The sequence below is a fragment of the Vicia villosa genome, linkage group LG3 (genome assembly GCF_029867415.1).
Source record: "Vicia villosa cultivar HV-30 ecotype Madison, WI linkage group LG3, Vvil1.0, whole genome shotgun sequence".
Classification (NCBI taxonomy): domain Eukaryota; kingdom Viridiplantae; phylum Streptophyta; class Magnoliopsida; order Fabales; family Fabaceae; genus Vicia; species Vicia villosa.
The window spans coordinates 184878220-184902669 of record NC_081182.1 but is presented as its reverse complement, the minus strand read 5'-3'; the positions used below and the strand labels follow the sequence as shown (position 1 = coordinate 184902669).

General features: G+C 34.5%; 3 protein-coding genes across 3 annotated transcripts; 1 reads left to right on the top strand and 2 right to left on the bottom strand.

Moving 5' to 3' along the window:
* Positions 1-11856: 11856 nt before the first annotated feature.
* On the bottom strand, positions 11857-14409 carry LOC131659518 (uncharacterized). Its single transcript, XM_058928701.1, has 11 exons — positions 14344-14409; positions 14109-14252; positions 13786-14026; positions 13588-13678; positions 13366-13415; positions 13210-13282; positions 12975-13122; positions 12711-12868; positions 12494-12614; positions 12249-12419; positions 11857-12030 (listed from the first exon to the last, which is right to left on the bottom strand). The coding sequence occupies exons 1-11, from the start codon at positions 14407-14409 to the stop codon at positions 11857-11859; spliced, it is 1437 nt and encodes a 478-aa protein (XP_058784684.1).
* Positions 14410-16467: 2058 nt separating this feature from the next.
* On the top strand, positions 16468-19292 carry LOC131662664 (FT-interacting protein 1-like). The gene is made up of 2 exons (XM_058932511.1): positions 16468-17503; positions 17639-19292. The coding sequence occupies exons 1-2, from the start codon at positions 16664-16666 to the stop codon at positions 19256-19258; spliced, it is 2460 nt and encodes an 819-aa protein (XP_058788494.1). The 5' UTR covers positions 16468-16663; the 3' UTR covers positions 19259-19292.
* Positions 19293-19821: 529 nt separating this feature from the next.
* LOC131662665 (FT-interacting protein 4-like) lies at positions 19822-22189 on the bottom strand. Its single transcript, XM_058932512.1, has 2 exons — positions 20268-22189; positions 19822-20165 (listed from the first exon to the last, which is right to left on the bottom strand). Exons 1-2 carry the CDS (start codon positions 22187-22189, stop codon positions 19853-19855), a joined length of 2235 nt encoding a protein of 744 aa, XP_058788495.1. The 3' UTR covers positions 19822-19852.
* Positions 22190-24450: the final 2261 nt, after the last annotated feature.

Below are 24450 nucleotides of genomic sequence, written 5' to 3'. Positions count from 1 at the left end.
TAAAATTCGCAAGCATGAACACTAAGAACCCTAAAACTGAATTTAAACATGAAATGCTATATATGTATGTTTTGATGCAATTGATTGAGGGCTAATGATCTATGAAGGTGCAGAAACCAACTGGTAACTTCATTTTTAATTTATCATGCGTGAACCATAGAGTTTAAAGTTTTGGAAACTTACCTGAAAAATGAAGATCTGGCTCTGATCAAAGTGTGTTGCAGAGTTGTTGCAACGATCCAAATAGCTTCAGTGATCCTCCTGGAAGGTGTTGAGATGCTTAGCTTGGACTGAAAGTACCCAGAACCTCTTGCTCGACCCCAACTGCAACAGCTCCAAGTGAGAGGTGCAGATGATGATTCCTCACTCCCAGAAGTGTTTCAGAGGTTTGGATCACCTCTAAATGACTCCCCTAATGTGTTTGAATACTTAATTCCAAGGGAAGAGCTTTGGTTTGAAGAATCCGAGTCTTCTTGCCAAAGAACCTTTGAAAACCTTAAGTATGGAGAAAGAAGAGAGAAAGCAAGAACTCTGTTGCTTTGGTGTGTTTGATTACTGAGGTATGCTCTCTTATTTATAGGCAAATGATGCTGAGCAATTGGAGATAGTAAGCTTGCTTAATGAAGTCACTTTGGTTTCTTAGCCATGAAGAAATTCAAAGAATATCCCAAGTGCAATGATGAGCTCTTTGATACCACTCCCTAGCCATCGGTTTTGCTTGATCTTAGGGGACAAATTTGCTGCAGAAATGAGCTCCAATTGGTTGGGAGAAGATTCCTTTGATGAATCACCAATTTGCCATAAATTCAAAAATGCAATCATTACATAATCACATGCCTTTGTTTTTGGGAATCTTCTCTAATCCTTATGCAATGATGGAAATTGATGTATGGTATGGTTTCAGATGCATTAGAGGTCGTGTAGCATCACTTAGTGAAGCAATATGCACAAAATTGCAAAGTTTCAAATTGTACATGACCTATAATTTTACTTCATGAGGCCAACTTTGAACAAGCATAACTCCTAGCTCAAATTGAATTTGGAGAAGTTTGAACATAATTTGGAAAGCCCTAAACATCTACTTTAAATCATTAGTTTATGTCTTCTTCAGAATCATTTGGGAAATTTGTGAAAAATGAGCCCAAAGTTGGATGAAAACTAGGTTAAAAACACTTAGAAAAATTTCTAAGTGTTTATGACCTAAACTTCAAAATTTCCAAAACTTCATAAATGGTTGATCTTTTGAAAAAAGTTCCTTTGTAAGATGTTGTTTTATTTTGCAAGATCTACAACTTTCATGTTGGAAGTTTTTTGAGTTGTGTAGGTGAAATTTTGAGTTCTCACTATGCCCTCAAAAACCCTGATTCCCGACTTTTTGCTCCTTGATGAATTTCTTGGAATTTCTTTGGTCAAATGACTTTAATATCCATATATTGATGATATTAATCTTTGAAAGTCATTTTTTGACCAAAAACCTTAAAAGTCAAAGGTGATCCCATACAGTTGACTTTTGCCTGATAAAGGGAATTTTTGGACTTTTGTGTAGAAACAAGATCTTATCCTCAAATGAATGATGTAAATGGATTATATTGAGGTAGTAGAGACTATTGAATCATGTCTTGATTTTTGGATTCATGCCCTGATTAAAAGTCAACTATCTTGGTGAATTAGGTCAAAAACCCTAATTGTCGACCAGAGGACAATGATGACTGTAGACTCTGAACTGAGGTGTAATGTCCAGTGGATCTTGTCATATGAGTTATTTGAAGATGATTGATGTCTTTGAATGGTTCCCTGGGGCTTTTTAGGGTTTCCCAAGAGTGATCCCTGATTTTAGTCCTTGATAGGCTCCAAACCCTAGTCTGTTGATCTGAGTAATCCTGTGCTTAGATGACTGGGTGTTTTAATCAATCATAGGTGTAATAATGAGGCTTTTGAATCTTATGATTGTATTAGAGACTAATCCCTCTATTGATTGATCCTTTGCCTGAGTTTTCTTGTCTTTGAATACCCTCGATTGAATGTTTGGCTGCTCTGGGTACTTGTTTTGACTTGATGAAAAATCCTGAAGATATGTCATCTCAGGGGGGTCAAAAATTAGGGTATGACAATTTTTTCCATAACCTCTGGCGCAAACCTTCTAGGAAGCTGCTTGATAGGTTTTTTACCTGGGTTTAAAGGTAATCGATGTTCCACCACCTGTCGACCCAAACCAGGCATTTCGTGATAATCCCAAGCAAAACAATCTTTGTATTCTCTTAGGAGTCGAATCAACTTGTTTTTTAAATAACTTGCAAGCTTCGTGCTCACATATGTAGGCCTTTTAATGATCCCATCACCCAAATCGACTTCTTCCAGGGGATCTTGAGCTTGCATTCTTTTGAATGATCCTAATGGATCCATTTCGAAACCTAAAGGTTCATCATCGTATATCCCATCAAGTCGTTCGACTTGGTGATCGTCTTTAGGACTGTCCTCATTTTTTTACCAACATGGCCTCAATAGCCATATTTTTCTCTAATTCGGCTTCTAAAGCCGTTCTTTCTTTGTTTTCGGCCAAATAAGCTGTTATTCGAGCCAGGTATTCTGACTCAGTGGTCATCATCTTTGACTGATTTCCTCTGCTCTGGAGGACTTTCATGGTTCAATGGTTCATTAGGGTCTTCTTTATTCCAAATGAAACCATAATTTGGGTCTAAGTTCAAATACTTCGACACACTTTCATCAGAAGAATACACCTCTTCTGCTTTGTAGCAAGGAGCTACATTTGCCAGATGTTGGTCGAAGTGTCTACGACCACTTTCAGTTTTGTAATAACTTTGGTCAGCTTCAATATTCTCCACTATACCATCTGGCCTCCAAATGGCCACACACTGATGTAAGGTCGAAGGAACTGCCCCTATTCCATGGATCCATTCTCAACCCAATAGCAGTTTAAAATTTGCCTGCGATGCAATCACCATAAAGATGGTTGACCTGTCAGTCGAACCAACAGCTAGTTTTACTTGAATCACTCCAAGTATTCCACTTGTCTTGCCCTCATAATTAGACAACACCATATTATGGGGCCTTAAATCTTTGTCAGATTTACCCACTTTCTGGAGTGAGGAATAAGGCATTAAGTTTACAGCAGCCCCACCATCGACAAACACTTTGTTTATTGGAACATCATCCACTTTCGCCCTTATGAATAAAGGCTTCAAATGATACATCATTCCTCGACCTGGCCTCTCAAACACAGCCTTTTGCTCTTCTACCACTCCTTTTCCCATTACATAGTAACAGACAGGAGTTTCTTCCACGTTCTCGTCAGGAAGAAAATCATCTTCGTTCTCAGATACCTCAGATACTCTGTCGAACTCTGCTGGAAGTACAGAGACAATTCCACAGTCGATTAGCAACTCATCTGACTCTATGTCAAAGTTGTCGTTGACCTCTTCGTCCGACAGTGGAGAATACTCAGGCTCTTTTTCTGTATTGAGGATTGAAGCATCATCATCAACCAATTCTTTAATCAGTTTCTTTCCTAGGATCATTCCTGCAGCCAGTCTTTCATTTGCTATTTTAGCCTGCTCTTCAGTCAACTTCCTGTGAAAAGGCTTTGGCTGATAGTGAGAAAATCCTGCATGCACCATTTTCGAATTTTCCTGTCCATTCTTATGGCTTCTTTGGTAACGCCTCCACTGCGTTCGAGTCATGGGGTTCTTTCCTTTGTAGTTTGGCGATATGTAATCTTTTCTTTTAGATCCACTATCCGTCCAAGAGCCCTCAGCATTGGTTCCATCACCTTGAATCTGCCATTCTGGGCGTTTACCTCTGAAGTTAATGGGTTTCACCCATTTGTCTTCAGGGACATCCGTCTTGGGACGGAAAGTCCTTGGTTTTTCAAACATCTTCCTGTATTCTCCAGCCCTTCGACCACTGTTTTCTCCTGTGTACATGAATTGACGATTCTTGCCTCGACGAGGAACGAACCTCACTTTGTTTGCAGTATCAACATTGAAAACATCATCACACCTTGGGCATAATCCAACTTGAGAGTTGTTATTGTGGCATCTCTTAAGGAATTTCAAAAGACTTTCTTTTGGTTCAGGATAAACCATGTTCAAAACTTTGCCATCAGTAGCGCCGTTTTGCTTTCTAACGAAACCATCAGTAGTCTCGACCATCATCACATCAGCAAGCTCAGTATAGTGAGCCTATTCGACTTGCAAAGGATCAATATCAACTTGCATTGATGACTTTGGCTTTTCTCCAAACTGTAACCTTCCTTCTTTCAAAGCTTTTTGCACCAAATCCCTGAAAAGGACACATTGAGAAGTTTTATGACCCAAGAAATTATGAAATTTACAAAATCCTCTTTTTTTCTTTTGTTCAAGAGGAGGATTTTTAAGTCCTGGGGGTACTATGATTTGCCCATCAGAAACCAACAAATCAAATATTTCATCACATTTTGTTATATCAAATGAATACGTTTTACTAGAAAATTTTTCATTTTTACTTTCAATCAGATTTTTATCTTTTGAGGGCTTGAGCAATTTACAGATATATGGTGGCCCTGGCTTTAATTCAGCCACGTTGACCTCTCCCTCTTCGTATTCACTGTCGCTATTAGAGTCAAACTCACTTGTAGTAACATAAGCTATCTTTTCTTTCTTATGATATTTACTAGCTCTGGCTTTTTCAGCTTTTAGCCTTTCGACCTGGCGTACTCTATCTGCCAGTTGTGCCATATCTCTCAGATGTTGGGTGTCTAATTTCTTCCTTATGGAATAATCTAACCCACCTGCAGCCATTTCGACTAACTCATGTTCAGGAATTTGTGTGAAACATCTAGCTTTCAGTAACCTAAAACTCTGCACCCTTTCGCCTAACTCCAGCTAATTCTTTCAAACTAATTTTCGACTGTCCCATATAAAATTGTTCATGGAACAATCGTTCTAATTGGTTCCATGAGAACAAAGATTGTGGAGATAAGGTCGTGAACCAAGTAAATGCATTTTTTGTTAAAGAACTTGGAAAATACTTCATCTTTAGATTTTCATTGTTTGCAATTTCTCCAGCCTCTGTCTGGAACCTAGCAATATGTTCGACTGTCGACTCGCCAGTCTCACCAGCAAATTTGGTGAATTTTGGGGCTTTCCACCCCCTAGGCAATTCTGTTTGCCTTACATATTCTGACAACGGGGAAACGAAATTTGGTCTATGCAAACCTACATTTATTCCATTCTGAACTAAAATTTGTTCGACTACATTAGAGATATTATTGTGTCCAACATTGACATCTTGCTGGATGTTCCTAAGAACCTGGTCAGCATCTTGATGCCTTTGTACTATTCTAGGGATCTCTTGCTCAATTTGATCTCCTTGTCCTGTAGGTTCGACCCCTCTCACATTCGACCCTTGAGTAGTCGAAAGGTTTGGTTGTGGGGGCGCTCCAAAGAAATCTGCAATTCTGGCCATTTGTCCAGCCAATATTTCATAACTTTGGTTCGTGTTATTTATCATGGGAGTAAAAAAAGTTCCCATTTGTTGAGTAAGGGCATTCACCATTTCATGATTACTTTCGTCTATTTGTTGTCGAATTGACAACATTGACGTAGTACTTAAAGATGGCAAAGCCTGGTGATTATATCCTATGCCTATAGGTCGACCCCCTGGATTTGATGTGCTTGTAGCCATCATGCTGTCAGAATATAATGAAGGATTTGTGTGCAAACCTTGCATCATAGACGTGGGCATTCCAAACTGAGGGTTAAAACCTGGTGGAGGCATCATTCCATGAAATGGCGGTCGTAACGGATTAAACGGTGACCGTACATTCGTTGGTGATGATACCAATATTGCTGTCGTCGATCCACCAGTATTTGTTGTTCTAACTGGGGATGAATCTGCGGCACTTTGTGGTGTTGTTCCGGTCAGAACAACCCCTTGATTTCCAGAAAGATCAGAATTATTTGTATTAACTTCAACCATGTTAGTTAATTTCCGACCACTTCTTAATATCATACATAACTATTATACTAACAAATATAAAACAAACAGTAATTGACGTGTCCCACCGGGTGTGCCAATTTGTTTACCCAGAAAAATGGTAAATAAGCACTAGTTTCCTTTTTAAAGGTTACTTTTGTGGAGTCAACTAGAATACTCCAGGACTAATTGCTTTATTTTGTTATATTATGTGTATCTGGTTTGTATTGAATAAAACAGTGACTTTAAAGTAAAAGTAAAACACTGAAATTAAAGGCTTTAAAGTAAATCAAAGCAATAAAAAAGGCAGTAAATGTGCACTGAAAGATGAAATATAACGTAAAATGATTGCATTAATTAAACTGGTACGCATACGTACATTCCAAAGTTGCACTCTTTACTCATTATTGCACAGAGATTTGAGTTTACTTGTGTTTATGTAGAAAATGCGGACCTCTAACTATTCCTATTGAACTTGCTTAAATAGTAAAAATAAGATAACTACTACTAACGGTTGACTGTCATCAACCGACACGTGTCTTCGACATGCAGCATCTTCGATGTATAAGGCCTCAACGCGTCTCTTGTAACTGCTGAAAACCGTCTCCTTTTAACTTCTAATACCTCTCGACTTCCACTTCAGTTTCTGCAGCAAAATTCTTAAGTCTTCGCATACTTTTGGTCGAACGCTGAAGCCTCTGATAATCTTTCTAGTCGAACGACTTCGACTACTAAGCATTACTTAGTCGAACCGCTTTGACCCAAATGGCAATGTAGTTATTTAATTGAGGCCCAATTACCAATTTAGGGCCTTTCTACCAAATTGAGGCCCAATTACCAATTTTGAGTCCCAGTTGCCCATTTATTGGTAAGTCGAAATCCTAGGGTAACAGATATGGAAATAGATTACTTAAGTGCTGGGTTGGTTGACTTGTGGTTGTTCATACTGTGAGTGCACTTTCCTAATTAGATGTTTTGCATGATGTCGAAACTAGGATCTTTAGCATTTATGTATATTAGACGGTATCATCTGAGTCATGATGTTCATCTTAGCATTAGAAAACATAAAAACTTCTTAGAATGCATTTAGAAAAGACTTTGGGCATTAAGGGTATGTTTGGTAGTGAAGAGAGAATGAAAAGAGAGAAATAGGTAAGAAAGATTGTGAAAAGAGAGAAGTATATGAGAAATAGCGATAATTTGATGGGTTGATTGTTATAAAAGAAATACAAAAGAAATAGAGAAGAAAGAAGTACCAACTTTTTATAAAAATACCAAAATACCCTTAATTAAATAATTTATTTAACATAATAGCAATTTAATAAAAAATATAATAATTTTGAAACAATAGAAATTATTATTATAAATATTAAAAAAGAAAGAATAAATATAAAAAAAAACCCTCGATTTATATTATCCACTTGTTTGAAATGTATTTTCAAGCAAACTTTTATTTTGTGCATTTGAAACAGAGGCTTGAAGACCATTGCTTTAATTTGCTATTCATTTCTTCAGCATAAATAGCTTACATAAAATAATAATATAACATTGGAATAAAGGATAAAATTAGAATAACAAACGTTTGAATCATTTCTCTCTTCTTTCTTCTCTAAGATGAAGAGAAGATAAAAAGTGGTGGGTCCCACGGTTTTTAAATCTCTCTTCTCTATTTCTCTGCATTCCAAGCAAGAGAAAGTGATAATCTCTTCTCTCTTTCTCTCTTCTCTATTTCTCTCTTTCTTATTTCTCTTCAAACAAACAAAGCCTAAGAAAATATTTCATGCAACAAAAATGCTTTCAAGTGAAAAAAAGGTCCATGTGTCGACACATACATTCTATGAGTCAACACATATAAGTGAATTTTAAAGCCTGTGGCCACTATAATGCATGTGTTGACACATGCAACCTTAAAGTCGATACATAGAAGAAATTTTTCTTCTATGAGTCGACACATACAAGGAATAAGTCAACACATGTGGATCAATATTAAAGCATGGAGGCTCTGTTTGCATGAGTCGACACATGCTATAACTTTTATTTTTATGAGTCGACACATAGAAGCAATTTTGCCTCTATGAGTTCACACATATGACTTATGTGTTGACACATACAAACCACTTTTAAAGCATGTAGCTTGTGTTTCTCATGAGTCGACACATGACTTGGTATGTGTCAACACATGCACTAATACGAGTTGACACATGACTCGTATGTGTCGACACATGCTACACAATTTTGTAAAATTTGCATTCCTTTTCTAAACCTCTTGTTTTTCTTTTTCCTCCAACTTGCACATATAAATACCTCATACATGCATCATTTAAAATTTGGTGAAACCATAAATATACAGAGATTGCTCTTCATAACCTCACATCTATGAATACACACAAAAAATTACACATAATCATTCTTTTTTTGGGTGCCATCTAGATTCGGTTGATAACGTCCAATTTAATTTGTTGAATTGTAAATTGGGTTGAGAATCTTTGGGGGTTTCATTGGGAAAAATTGTGAGTGTTTATCCTCCAAGATCAAGGTGTTAATTTGGGGGTTTGTACAAATTTTTTGCAATTCTGATTCGATCGAGTGAAAGCTTTGAAGAACGGGAGGTTCTTGAAAAGGAGTAGCGTAAGACGGTGGATCAGTTGGAAATCTTAGGTGACAAAATTCACAATTTGGATTCGAACGAGTGAAATCTTTGAAGAATTATGGTTTGTTGCAAAAGAGTTGCGCGAGACAGTGAATCATATTGGTATTATTGGGTGACTTGATCAAACTCAAGTCAAGGGAAGAGAGAGTGTTAGAATAAACATCAAACATAGGGTTTGTAGGGTTGGATTGCTACATTTCTCTTGTAAACACATTTTGCAAAGTAAGATTGATCATCTCAATTCCTTTGGAATTGAGGGCAGACGTAGCCATAGCGAGGATTGGTGAACTGCCTAAACAAACTCTTGTGTCCTCTCTCTCTCTCTCTCTCATTTACTTTTAATAGAAAATTATAGAATTATAAAATTGTGCAATTGATACGATTATATTGATTCGTTATTGTCTCAAAACTGTTTTGTTGTGTTGATTACAATCTCTGTGATGTTAATTGGATTTCATAACAACAAAACCTTGAGAAAATTCTGGTCAAAATTAACAATAATAAGTGTTAAATAAATTGAAAATTGATTACTTGCGCGTTTTAATTCTAACGGATCGCGGCGATCATTGAAATATATTAATTATATAGCTTATCATTATCATTGCACATTTTAGATGTTTTTAATGCATATCCGAGTTTTTTAATAATGGTTTGTAACGGTGAAAAATTAAGACCGAGGCCATTGGATTAACTCAGCTCGTATTTTAGTGAAAGTCGCCACCGCACTTTATTGTTTTCCAACGAAATGAGAAAAAAGAAAAATAAAACCCAAAGAATTTTTTTAAAATCAAAACTAATAAAGTAAACAGAGATCTAAAGTTCGGGGGTTGGTTATGCAAGGGGAATGTATTAGCACCCCTCACATCTGTAGTAATCCACACGAACCTCTTTGAAAATATATTTTCTATTGTTGTTGTTTATGTGTTTTGTGAAATAGAGTGGGATGGTGAGAAAATAGATTTTATTAAAAGTGTGTTCGGCAAGACATCACACCTTGTGTCTACATACCCTTTTTGTGCAATAGGAAAGTCAGAGCATTTGTAGTTCCTCTTAAAAGGAAAATAAAGAGCAAAGTGGCAAAATCTTTTTGGGTGTTGAGCTTTAACAATACTCAACGGGTTTTTAAAATGTTAAGCTTTAACAATGCTTAACAAGTTTTAAAAGGTGCCAAGTTTTAACAATATAAAACAAGGGTGATTTAAAAGAGTGGTAGTTGAGCGTTAACAATACAAAACTAGGGTTAATTTTAAAAGGGGTTGAGCTTTAACAATACAAAACCAGTTTTAAAATAGGGGGAAAGTGCTAAGCTTTAACAATACTAAGCACAAAGTAAAAGAGAAGAAAAAGAGAGTGAGTACCTTGACAATTTTAGTCAATATCATTTCCATTCCTTTAGAGTTTTAGCATTAGTGAGAAATCAAACACCTCAAGCAAGCATACAAGGATAAATATCTCAAGTGGTGTGTGTGTGTGAGACATGTTATGTGTATTCATGAATAAAATCAAGGGTAAATTAGGACATATGTAACATCCTTTTCTAACCCCAAGCAAATATAACATAAATCAGAGTAAAATGGAATGCATAACATCAAAAGGGTATCACATGGTGTTTCCAACAAAAATGAAAACTAACAAAACATACATAACAAGTACACCTGGTCATAATGTTAACACATATTTAAACTTCATATTTCCTTAAGTATGCACATCACATCGGAATAATTCTTTCTCAAATGTTTTCAATGATTATATCTCATACTATAATCATCTACCAAGCATGATATCATAGTGTCAATAAGTCATATGAATTCAAACATTGGGCACTAAGGCTACTCAACATAAAAATAACAAATACGAGAGTAACACATTATCTCTCATTAACAAACATGAGTTCAAAATATTCCCCCGGTTATTACATGACCAGATCATCGACTCACTACTTAACTAAGCGAACAACCAACTAGCTCCTCGGCTAATCCTCGTGCCAAGCACCACTATTTTAGCTCCAAGCACACGTTTTTTATGCTGTCTAGCATCGAATGATCTTTTTCTTCTGAGAATATTTTTAAAGTGGCCATGCTCAACACTTTGTTGTTTATCCATGTTGTTTTAGACAAAAGCTACCACCATTATGCAAGCTATGGCTGAATATGGAGCCAAGTAGCAAAAAAATGTGCAAAATTTTCCCTCCAAACTTTTTAAGTGATAATCAATGCATATGAATGGTTTTATTATAATAAATATTGTATGCAGTTCAAAAAGATTGTGAAGTAATCAATAAATGTACTAAACCATTAATTTTCATGCAATGATAATGATGTAAAACGCGCAGAGGCAAGAAGATGACAATCTTTGCATTGGTAAATGACAATATGTACAAATAAGCTACTATAATAATTTCTACTGGTATTAGGTTAGGCAGGTATGATGGTTGACATCATACTGGTGCAATATTCAAGAGTCATATTAAAAAACTTCCTATTTGTAAGGTCACTAATATTAATTTTATCATGAATGGTGTTTGAAATTAGTATAAGTTAGTATTAAATATTAATATCAATTTAAAAATGTTGGTAAGGGAATTATTATTAGCTTTAGAAGACATGGTTTTTGAAAAAATAAAGAGACTTATTTCAACACCAATTTTGGTTTATCGATGCAAAATCTTATAAGTAGAAATCTCAAAAAGATGCAGAATCTTGTATGCTATTTTTTAAAAATTTTGATGGTTGAAATTTTAATAGTGAAATATTAAATGGGTTATCAAACACCTATTATATGAAAGGTCATTAGCATGTGTAGAATATAATTGTCTTCCCTAAATAACATTAACCATTATAAATGAAGAAAAACGTTTTAGTACATTTAACTGACTGTAAGAATGATACAGTAAAATATGGTTTATTAAAACAATTAATCTGCAAGTAAGAAGAAATATACTATACAATAATTTATTCAAACTTTTATTTCACTTGATGGTTGAAATTATATTCGGGAAATATTATATGGAGTATTAAACACACATGACAGTTAAGCTATTAACATTGGCAGGTGAAAAGAGTAGATTACTAAAAAGTAACAGTACCCATAATTTATAGCAAAAACCAAGTCATATATGATAGAAAATGCATAGTAAACAACTCGTGTCTCTTGTTCAATAAAAGTAAAATAACAGAAAACTAATAACAGAAAACTAATAATAATGTTTAGATAAAACTGGTTCATAGGAGTCTTCAGACATTTGATTCAATCTTCACTTTCTTTGATGGTTTCGTTCCTGAAATTTGAGTAGCTCCATAAGGTTGACATTCAGAATCTTCAACATCAAGAGTAATTAGACTTCCTTTAGACGGCGTATTGGTTACAACTTTATCAGGATCATTTTTTTCATATGCAGACAAAGACTCCTTGTATAAAATTAAAAAAAAGTAAGTATTAAGAAAATGAAGTAATTTACTTTTTATTTTTCAAGCGAAATTAACATACAATGGAACAATCGACACGATCAACGATTGGGTTTTTGGTTAAAGGTATGCTATCACCTTGCAGATTAGAGAATGAGGTCAAGATTAAGATACAAATATTCATAAAAGTCCTATGTATATGTTCACAAAAAATGCCCTACCTCATTAATAATATAATCTCTCTCAATTTCCTTGATAAATTCTTCATCATATGAAAGTTTCCAAACAGATGCTTGGCCAAATGTTGGCTGAACTTTAGCCCTGAACGCCATTTTTTTACCAAGAAGCGTGTCAAGTTCATCAGGATATGTCATAGGATCGTCTTCACCTTCCTAAACATTGAATTTAATGTAAGTAGAACTCTTAATACAAAAACTATTAAAATAGATAATGAATTATACTATACCTCCAACATTGCTTTATAAATACTATCAGCAGACTTTCCAATAATGTCGGCACAGTCAGTATCCCAAAACACAAAGCGAAATTTTGATTCACCATCAATTACATAGATGTCAACTAGATACCTTTTAGAAAAATGCATAACATCAAAACTATAAGAACATTTACAATATTGAAGAATTCCAAATGAATTAAATTGGGGTACAATTGAAAAATATAACCTTGGTATGGCATGTTCAACATTCTGTCCATATGAACATTTGTATGGATTGTTCACATCAAATGCCTTTAAAGAACATTTAGTATATCCATAATAAAACCAACCATGTTTTGAGACAAAAAACTTTTGAGTTGTTCCAACAGTAACACATAACATGTCCTAAAATACAATAAGTTAAAGATTATTATATGCAACAGCCTCACATAACATCGCCTATATAAAACAATATTGAGCTAACTTTTGGAAATTTTCCATAACCATTTACCTGTTTGACCTTGCAGAGCTCACTCAGAGAAATACATTTGGCCTTATGGACGAAACTTTCAATTGGGGTGAATTGAGAGGCACCAGACCAAAGAGACATACCCTTTGATGACTGCGAAGGCTTTTCAGTCTGCTCATTTGCAGGTAACCTGGAACATTGTAACACAATGCATGTAAAGGATGATAATTTTTAAAGGACAAAATTATATTCTAAGATGATTAAAATTTTTATATACTTTGATAAAAACTCAGTTATCTCTGGAATGTCTTCGTTAATTAGCAATTTAGATCCACTCCATCCATTTGAGACTAAAATAGATAAAAAAAATAAAACATTAAATGAACTTCAGACATATATCACAAATTAATAAGAGGATATTGTTGATACACACCTTGTGAATCCTTTATCATTGCATGAGTTAGTACAATTACAATAGCACCACTGTTTTTTTCATCATGGTAGAAATCCAAAAAAATTGTTCAGTAGCTCTCCCATAACGTCCAGTTAAGGATGTTACCTCTGTAGAAACAAATATATAAAAATCAATATGATACATTCAAATTACTATAAATCGTCTACTTAAATAGGAGAAGGTTGAAATCAAATAAATTACTTCAGGTCTTTAACATTGAGGGAAACAAAAGACTTTTTTCCAAAGTTGTTATACTGAAAATTGTTGATCTCTTGAACAACACCAATAATATCTACAAAACAGAGTGAAAAATCAAGTTTTGTAATATAATAGATTTGAGTAGGAAGAAAATAAAAAGCATAATCTATTTACCTTCAAGTCGGTTAAGTTGACATTTGCCTGCAAGTATATCAGAAAAGTCTTTGAAATAGAAACTTTTCGGAGGAAGGTTATGAATATCAACTTCCTTCACAGTCGTACCACCAATAAACACAAACTTCTTGTCATGATCATAAAGCTTCCACTGAAAATCGTTATCATAAACAGTTCCATTGTTGACTATGCAAGTCATGTTTTCATGTATTCGTTCTTTCCATTTTGGTGTATGGTCAGCACGAATCAAAACTTGTATCCTATCACCCTGATGATAACAAACAACTACAATATCATAACTGAGAAATATACTATCATACGAAACGATTTGAAAGAATACGAAGTATTACCGATGCGTCCATTATAACCATCTCCAGATGCTCCTTACCCTTGCTGTTGATAACACTCCATAAATCAACAACTCGAACGGCCAATCTCCATGTTTCCTTTGAATCGTTAATGTCCTTAAGGGAGCTAAATTTTCGGCTCATATTCTGTTTAGTAACAACATAGAAGAAAAAAAATATCAGTAGTGATTGAAAGAGAGGAAGACGGGAACTGGGGGGAAGGAGGAACAAAATAAACCTCAGTAGTATTGATTGAAAGAGAGGAAGACGGGAACTGGAAGGAGGAAGAACTTAGGGATGACATCTTGCTTGAAGAGTACGACAATATAGATGTAGGGAGGAAATTGAAACGGTTTAGGGTTTTGAAAAAATGAATGTTCCAATGCATTGAGCAGCATAAAACGTGTTGTAAGTTTTTTCATATTCCAATAAAAAAAATTTAATTAATAGGCTGCTGCAATTAATAGGTATAGGTGTGTAATTACTCTCAGAGATATGTAAAACTATCTTAAATTGGTTTTCATTAGGATAATTAGAGAAGTTTGGTAGTAATTAATTTTTATATATTAAAGTAGATTTAAAGTATTTTTTTTTATCAAAGTTTTTAATAACGAGGTTCAAGTAAATGACTTTTGGATTTTTGCTTTGGTTTGGTATCACTGCATTATCCTTTCTTCTTTTTTAGCTCATCCTCCCACGTTGATGTTACCCTATTTTACAGAAATCACTTCTCCCAAAAATAGCACCATCCATTTGAATAACTTTAACAGGAGTTAATTATAAAAAGAACAAAATAGAAAAATGTCACTAATCTCTAAAGATAGATAACCAATTATAATATACAAAATCCTAAAAGGAGAAAGAAAAATAAAGCACAAGGAAAGTATATTTGTACATTAACACAACCCGAAAGCTTCCTTTACTATGTTGCAGGTTGCAGCTTCCAGCCTCAGTTTACTACCTTTGGCATTGCTGCATATACAAGAAAGAATTGTTCCTTTCAACTACTCCCTTTACACAAATAACCTCTTTGTTTAAAGGTGTTTGTTTGGCGAGGAATTTGGTTCAATTTTAAATAACTATTTTAATAAAAAACGATTCATGGTTAAAGTAGTTTTATTCAGTTTAAAATTGTACTTTTTAATCGATTTATAATCCATTTATATTTATAGACCCATTATATTTTTTAAACTCTTTTATAATTCATTTATTTTCAAAAAAACAATTATTTTAATTTAATTTAATTACATTTTTTATTTTTTTTCTTTTATTTATAGAATCAATCCTCTATTTTAAAATTAAATAGTTTTGGTTCTTCTTTAATATTTTTGCATTTAAAATTGATAATTTATCTGTAGTAATGTGTCATTTGTGAAAGTTGGCAAATCATTCTATAGAAACTTTTTGAAATTTTATAAATAAAAAATATAATTTTAGAAACAGACATTTTATTGATAATTTATTGATTTGTAGTGAAAATAATTAGAAATTTAAAATAAAATAATTAATTTCGTGAATTATATAAGATAGAAATAAAAATTGAAATTTAACTTTTTAATTTTTATACAAATAATTTTTCACTTTTTTTTTTTGTTTTTAGGGAAAAAATGATTTTTAATATTCATAAAATTTTTGTTTTTTGAAAAAATTAAAATTTTCTTTATTTTTTAATTTTCATTAAAAAATTTAACTTTTTAAGCAAGAAACAATTTTTTAAAAGTAAAATACTTATTTTTTAAAGGAAAATAAATTTTTGATTTTTTATTCATGAAAAAAAATTCTTAGCTAGACACGTATATAAAAAAAAAATTTACACACAATCAATCATAAAATTTTAATTAATTAAAAAATAAATACAAAATTTTCTCTCCCTTTCATAATCACAACCATCCCATAAATTCAAATAAAAAAAATTAAATTTAAAAATATAGATTTATGGTTGTTTCTATGCAAGAATCTTTCTGTATATTTGAAAAAAAATTGGTTTTAAGAAAAATACTTTTTTTTATGAAAAAGTATTTTTTAGATTATATTTTATAAAATGGATTTTTTTTTTATAAAAAAAATTAATTAAACAATTTAAGTAATTCAGTTCATTAACTAATTTAATTATTCTAATTTTTTAAGTTCAATTCATTCTATCAACCATATTTTTTCACACGCATAATTTCATTTTGGTAACTTCATGGAATTAACACAAACCTATCAAAAAGCACTTAACACTAATTAGTCTCATGCAGCTTCTTCATCAAACTATTCCTTTCTTGAAACCAAAGAACTTCTACTAGTGTAACAACCTTAACTATGTGAACTTCCATCTTTTTCATTCTTAACTACAATTTGGTTCATTAAGAATCGAATATTTCATTACTTGTGAATAGCTACTTAAAGCTCTAGCTTCCTATTGCATTATCACTAAGAGCTATTCCAAAGAACCTCAACTCCATTTTGAATCACAAGCTTTACCATACTCAAACCATTCAAGTCTCGATTCGCCACGAGACGAGGCCTATTTGCGACCAAGCGTTACTCGAAAAGGTAACAACTGCGAAAACATAATGCAGCCAAGGATTTCAATAAAGAGAAGACCAGGAGGCAATGCTAATAATCAGGTTGCAATGCAATCAATGAACCCTCAAGTTCAAAACCTCCATCATCCTGGTAGTCATCATGAAGAGGACTACAATCTAAGGGACACGAGTCCGCAGCTCGGTGAACGATGGCCTAATAGTGGAAGAGGATGGATGAGTGGTGGCGAAAGATCGACCAGCACGTATGATCTAGTTGAGCAGATGTTTTATTTGTATGTTCGCGTTGTGAAAGCGAAGAATCTCTCCACGAATAGTCTCACCTCGAGCTGTGATCCTTATGTTGAAGTGAGGCTAGGGAACTATAAAGGAAGAACGAAGCATATCGATAAGAAATCGAATCCGGAGTGGAATCAAGTCTATGCTTTCTCCAAAGATCAAATTCAATCTTCGGTTTTGGAAGTGATTGTGAAAGATAAAGAAACAGTTGGCAGAGATGATCACATTGGAAGAGTAGTTTTCGACCTCAATGAAGTTCCAACTAGAGTTCCACCGGATAGTCCATTGGCTCCTCAATGGTATAGACTTGAAGACAGAAGAGGAGACGGAAAGGTTCGAGGGGATATCATGCTTGCGGTTTGGAATGGAACACAAGCTGATGAAGCTTTCTCAGATGCTTGGCATTCTGATGCTGCAACTGTGTATGGAGAAGGTCTTTTCAATATCAGATCAAAGGTTTACGTGTCTCCGAAACTTTGGTATCTACGGGTTAATGTGATTGAAGCGCAAGATGTCATATCGAGCGATAGAAACCGCAGGCCGGAGGTTTTTATCAAAGCTCAGATGGGAAGCCAAGTACTAGGAACTAAGGTATTGTTAAAGTTATGGTTTTTATCAGATCCATTATTATCTCAAAGTTTGTTATAACAACGAAAAGTCGTTCTTTAAGAGATATCGTAAGATACTCTAACGTAACACCAGAGATATTTTCTTGTATTGTAACAGGTATGTCCAACTTCTACCCCAATTTGGAATGAAGATTTGATTTTTGTGGCGGCCGAGCCATTTGAGGAGCAATTGACGATTACCATGGAGGATCGCGTGCACGGCTCAAAAGACGAGGTACTTGGAAAGATAATCTTGCCATTGACACTCTTTGAGAAGCGGCTAGACCATAGGCCAGTTCATTCTCGATGGTTCAATCTCGAGAAATACGGTTTTGGGATGATGGAAGGCGATAGAAGAAACGAGGTTAAATTTTCGAGTAAGATTCACATGAGAATTTGCCTCGAAGGTGGATACCATGTCTTAGACGAATCGACTTTGTATGCAAGTGATTATAGACCAACTGCTAGACAACTATGGAAGCAACCTATTGGTATGCTTGAAGTAGGGATCTTAGGAGCTCAAAAGCTTCTTCCAATGAAGATGAACAATAGCCGCGGGAGCACGGATGCGTATTGTGTAGCCAAGTATGGTCAGAAATGGATCAGAACTAGAACGATTCTCGATACGTTTAGTCCTAAATGGAATGAACAATACACATGGGAAGTTTATGATCCTTGCACTGTGATAACACTAGGAGTTTTCGATAATTGCCATCTAGGCGGTGCAGGCGAAAAAGAAAGAGAAAAATCTCCTAGAGATTCAAGAATTGGAAAGGTGAGGATTAGGCTCTCAACACTTGAAGCTAATAGGATTTACACAAACTCTTATCCACTTCTTGTTTTGCATCAACATGGTGTCAAAAAAATGGGGGAGCTTCAACTAGCAATAAGGTTCACTACTCTCTCATTAGCCAACATGGTTTATATTTATGGACAACCTTTGCTTCCAAAGATGCATTATTTAAGTCCTTTCACTGTTAACCAAGTTGAAAGTTTACGGTACCAAGCGATGAATATCGTTGCTACAAGGCTTGGTCGAGCCGAACCTCCTCTAAGGAAGGAAGTAGTTGAGTACATGTTGGATGTTGATTCTCATATGTGGAGCATGAGAAGAAGCAAAGCGAACTTTTTTCGCATTATGTCGCTTTTCTCTAGCGTGATCACAACAGGGAAATGGTTCAACCAAGTTTGCAATTGGAAGAATCCGGTCACTTCAGTTCTAGTTCACGTTCTGTATTTTATACTGATTCTCTATCCAGAATTGATTCTTCCGACGATATTTCTCTACATGTTCTTGATTGGTTTATGGAACTATCGGTTTCGTCCGAGAAATCCAACTCATATGGATACTAAACTCTCTTGGGCTGAAGGAGTAAACATCGACGAACTTGATGAAGAGTTTGATACATTTCCAACTTCTAAACCTCATGATGTTGTGAGAATGAGGTACGATAGGCTTCGAAGTGTTGCGGGAAGGATTCAAACTGTTGTCGGAGACATAGCTACACAAGGAGAGAGGTTTCATTCTCTACTGAGTTGGAGAGATACAAGAGCAACTAGTCTCTTTATAGTGTTCAGCTTATGTTCCGCGGTGATTCTCTACGCAACGCCACCAAGGGTGGTGGCTCTGGCTGCTGGTTTGTACTTTTTACGACATCCGAAGTTTCGAAGCAAGATGCCTTCTGTTCCAAGCAATTTCTTCAAGAGGCTACCAGCTCAAACTGATAGCATGCTATGATACTTGTTTATTTTCTTCAGAATAAAAAAGTTTAGATGCTAAATTAGGATTATAATTTACTTGTTATATGTATGATCATTATAGTTTATCACTTCTGTAAATTAATCCATACAGCATCAATGAATAAACTGTTCTTTAGCAACGATCTATCTCTCATAATTTCGTAGTGTTATTTTTGATGAAATTTGTCGATTATAAGTTAGACATACAGGTAGGGCCGTCTTAAGTTTTTGAAGAATCCGTGTAGGTTAGTCGCAATTTAACTGTGACAGAACAAATATTTTACACGGATTAGCGGTTTAACGGTAACAAATATTTTACTAGGCTCTATTTAGCCACAATTTGACCATGTCAAATTTTGAACCCTAACCCTTATGTAGGCCCTCAAAGACGGCCCTGCGTATCGGAAATGCATAATGCTATTGAAAATGCGCCATTCCATTGATTAATCAAGAGATAAAATAAAACAAATGAAATTGAAAGACATTGTCATTTCTGAAATACACAAATGAGAATTACTAAACATAAGGAAAAAAAAAACCAAACAGATTATTCAAATAAAGAAAAAGCAAAAGACGGAAGACAAATTGCAGCTCATAACATGCCATCTGATTTTGCAGGCATCCTCCTGAGGAAGTTTTGCGGAAACGCTGGCAAATCGAAGCGAAACCTTGGAGGTCTTAACACATAAGTGACCGAAAGGAAGACGATAATGCGAAAAGAAATGACAAAAGTCAAAATCATAGCAACCACGCAGAAAATCAGGAACAATGCTGTTGCTCTTGGATCCCTCCAGCTGATAAGGGCCTGCACTCTCTCTCCTTGGGTTGCCAAATCGCCCATCACAGCGAGCACTCTTCCCGAAATGCCACGCAATCTGTCGTACCTTTTCTGAAGATTACCGCCGCTGAATTTAGTTGGAAAAGGATCAAACTCTTCTTCAAGTTCTTCAGTAGTTGCTGTATCAGCATGAGACAATCTGGTATCCATATGAGAAGGAAACCTCGGCCTAATTCGGAAGTTCAAAATTCCGTTAAAGAATAAGATGGTAAACATGAATGGCAAAATAACTCCTGGCTTGTAAATGATAAAGAGAAACATGATATAACCAGCTATCGTTGTAAACGAACTCTTCCAACTGCGAATCTCCTCGAATTTTTTGATAAACCAGACTAAACCGCTGAGAAGACTCGCGATCCTGTAAAACTGAGCTCTTCCTCTCCTCATGCTCCACACATTTGCTCTCATATCCAGCATGAACTCAACTACCTCTTTACTAAGAGGCGGTTCGGCTCTTCTGAACCTCATTATCGTGATCGCTGCAGCCTGGTTTCGTAAACTATCGAGCTGAAACATCGACAACGGACATAGGTAGTGCATTTTCGGGAGCAAAGGTTGAGTATAGGTTTGCAAAACATTCAACAAAGAAGGACAAGAAAATCTCACTGCCAATTGAATTTCTCCCATTTTTCGTGCTCCTTGAGTATGCAAGTTTATAAGTGGATAAAAATGAGTATAGATTCTATCACTTCCGAGTGTCGAAAGCCTAATCCTTACCTTACCGATTCTCTTATCGACTCCTCCGTCTCCATTTTTCCCTCCTCCATGTAAGTTTCCATTATCAAACACGACAATCGTGATAACGGTGCAAGGATCATAAACTTCCCAAGTATATTGCTCATTCCATCTCGGTGAAAAACTATCGACAATAGTCCTTGTTCTCACCCACTTTGGACCATACTTCGCTACACAATACGCATCAGTTCGATCCTTCTTCATCGGAGATAGTCCAACCGCGTTCAAGATTCCTAATTCCAAAACACCGATACTTGGTTTGTTCAAATACTTAGACGACGGCCTTAGATCGCTACTATAGTGAGTTGCCTCATCCAAAACATGATACCCTCCATCCAAAGAGATTCGAAAATGCAGTTTAGTACTAAATTTAATGCCCTCGTCGCCTTCGAGTTCTTTAGGCGTTTGAAGATTGTACCAAACACTAGCCGTTGGAGTTGCGTCGATTCTTCTCTCCACGTCCTTAAGATGAATCACACAACTGCCCAAACTTTCATGCTTGTTGGAGTTTCCTAGACCTTGCTCAATGCTCAAAAGCAAGGAATCATCGAAAGGCTCGGCTGCAACAAACATCAAATCCTCGTTCCATATAGGATTCGGATGAATCCTCATCGGCCGGCTTCTCAACGCCAAGTTCCCAAGAACACCTTGAATAAATATGTCACCATTGTTTCCACTTTTGTTCTTGAGTAACAAATCTTGTGCTTGAATCACAGTAACTCTAAGATACCAAAGCCTCGGAGAGATATACACTTTCGAGCGAGTGTACGCGATGTTCTCGTCACTCGTAGCAGTTGCATCTGAATGCCAAGCATCAGGAAAACTCTCATCAGCTTGTGTTCCCATCCAAACAGAAACCATTAACTCTCCTTGATCAAGCTTCACACCACTGAGATTCTCTAGCTTATACCACTGCGGCGCCAAAGGACTATTAGGCGGAAACCTCATAGGAATATCCGAAATCGTGAACGCGACACGACCGATCAACGCATCAGGAACATCCTTCTCCTTCACAACAATCTGCAAAACTTGTTCTTGAATCCTCTCTTTAGAAAAAGCGAAAACCTGGTTCCACTCCGGATTTGAATTTTTCTCGAAAACCTTTGTTGTTCCTACGAAACTTCCGAGTTTCACTTCGACGAAAGGGTTGCAGGTATCCGATTTACCGGTTTCCGGTAAGTCTTTCGCCCTCACTACCCGAGCGAAAAGAAACTGCATCTGTTCAACAAGATCAAATGCAGTTGGAAGCCTGTCACCACTTATCACTCTTCCGGCATTGATGTTAGGTGTTGTCTCCTTCAAAGAAAAATCTTCACGTTGCTTCCGCTGGATCAGGTTTTGATTCTGGTTCGCCATTGCTTACTCTAACAATACAAAAACATAAAATCAAAACAAGAATCATAGGTTGAAATTTGAACAACAAGAATAAGAACTCATTTCCCTAACAACAAGCAATATAACCTAATCAATTAATCAATGTGTGTAAGTATCCGACACAGACACAGACACATATACACGACACTGATACTCACACTGCGATAATGATAATAAAGAGTGAATAAGTTAAATGTGTGTAGGTGTCCGACACGACAAATACACAGACACACATTTTTCAGAGGTATCAGTGTCTCAGATGATATAACTGTAACCGCAATTTAAAACTATCAAACAATTTTGCTTTGGGAAGAGAGATACTTACAAGGAAGTAATTGGATCGGAGGAACCTTGCAGAAGTGATGAAACTTTTGGAACTTTTTCTGTGGAAATTTTGAAAATGATAACTGCTATTTCAAAGGAACTTTTTTTGTTACAGCAATATTTCTGAGGAAATTTGAAACTGGTATTTTTAAATGCTTGCTGGTTACTCTATCAACATGAATTGGCGTAAGAAATTTTGTAACATTTTGTATTTACTATTAAAATTTCAAAGTTTAGTGTGCAGTTACATAGTGGAATCAATGTTATTTATTCGGGCGTATAAATGTAATCATATGTGTCATTAAATGTATTGAATTAGCGTAATAATATTTTTATTAAATTCAAATTATCAAATTGAAATATTTACTATTTTTATAAGTATGAAATGAATTGAATTAAATTAAAAGTGATGTGAGAGTCCAACTCACTTGTTTTTTAAGGCTATGTTTGGGAGTTTGGAGGGGAAGGGAGGAGAGGGCTTTGAAAAATAAGAAGAATTAGGTGAAAAGGATAAAAAGATTTTGGGTAGGAGGGTTTTGGAGGGTTTGAGTTTATTCATAACACCAAAAACCCCATAAAATGGGGGAACTCAAAAATTGTATTGAAAGAGGGTTTTGAAGGGTTTTGAAGGGCTTACATAAATTTTCTAAATATCTTTTAGGTTGTCATAGTATTCTGAAAATTAAAAATTTAGTAATTATAATGACTCTTTTATCATTCTAAACAAAATCATTTTTTCAAAAAATGTCAAATATTTTTCTATATTTTTTTAATTTTTCATTTTTGGAAATCTTCCTCTCCCCTCCCCTCCAAACTCCCAAACATAGCCTAAAAAAATTGAGAGCAATGTAAAAATAATTATTTTAATATTTAGATATTCTTTACACGTAATTGTTGAAATTAATTCAAAAATTTTTATCAAGAGAAAAGAGACATTTATTTCAACCAAATGTTTTCGGTGATTGATGCAGTGCAAAATTGAAAAATATTTATATGGACACAACCAGAACACATGGTTTTACACTCAATCAATCACATTATTTTTATTAATTAAAAAATTAAATCAACCATTCCATGATGACAATTAAAAACTAAATTAAATTTTAAATATTTTTAATTTTCTCACTTTTATTGTTTATTACTAAAAATAAGGATTTAGATTCGTATCTAAGTATTTCTTTCCAAAAGTTTGATTTAAGCCTTATAGCTAAAAAGAATAATTAATATTTCTATAAAAGTTAAAAACTTAAAAGAGATTAATCGATGCATCACAATATTCATAAAAAATATTTAAATGTAATTAAAAATAATTTAACAACTATAATTAATTGATGATATAAAATAGGGTTAAATATATTTTTGGCCCCGATAAATATTTCAAATTTCATTTTTAGTCTCTATTAGAAAAATTACATATTTTAGTCTCTACAAAAAATTTATGAATGCAGTTTTAGTCTTTGCTATTTTCTAAAATTTTAAAACCTATTTAATTACCCTTAAATTTTTAAATTTTTGAATAATATTTTTCATACTAGAATACTATAAAATGTTTTTGTACTAAATTATAGAATTTTTTAAAATAAGAAAAATCAAATATAAATTTTTTAAATTTTAAAAAATAATGATTAAAAAAATGTAAATCTCGACATTGATATCAAATTTTGAGTTTTTTTTCGAGCAACTTTTTAAAACGTTCTAAACATTTATGTAAAATAATCATTCAAAAATACACACCGATTTAATAACAGAGACTAAAACTATGTGCATAATAATTTTATGGAACCAAAACATGTCATTTTTTTAATAGAAACTAAAAACAAAATTTGATAATTTTTTAGAGGCCAAAAATATATTCTCTATAAAGTATCAACACATTCCATCAAGTTCAAATCTCTATGTAATCGGTAAGTTTTCGATAT

Excerpts from the sequence above, each read along its gene's own strand:
- LOC131659518 (XM_058928701.1), bottom strand. The coding sequence starts at position 14,409 with ATGTCATCCCTAAGTTCTTCCTCCTTCCAGTTCCCGTCTTCCTCTCTT. Across the intron at positions 14,027-14,108 it reads TGGTTATAATGGACGCATCG|GGTGATAGGATACAAGTTTT; the intron begins GTAATACTTCGT and ends TGTTATCATCAG. Across the intron at positions 13,416-13,587 it reads CTCAATGTTAAAGACCTGAA|TGGTGCTATTGTAATTGTAC; the intron begins GTAATTTATTTG and ends TGAAAAAAACAG.
- LOC131662665 (XM_058932512.1), bottom strand. The coding sequence starts at position 22,189 with ATGGCGAACCAGAATCAAAACCTGATCCAGCGGAAGCAACGTGAAGAT. Across the intron at positions 20,166-20,267 it reads ATTTTGAACTTCCGAATTAG|CGGCGGTAATCTTCAGAAAA; the intron begins GCCGAGGTTTCC and ends AACTAAATTCAG.
- LOC131662664 (XM_058932511.1), top strand. The coding sequence starts at position 16,664 with ATGCAGCCAAGGATTTCAATAAAGAGAAGACCAGGAGGCAATGCTAAT. Across the intron at positions 17,504-17,638 it reads GCCAAGTACTAGGAACTAAG|GTATGTCCAACTTCTACCCC; the intron begins GTATTGTTAAAG and ends GTATTGTAACAG.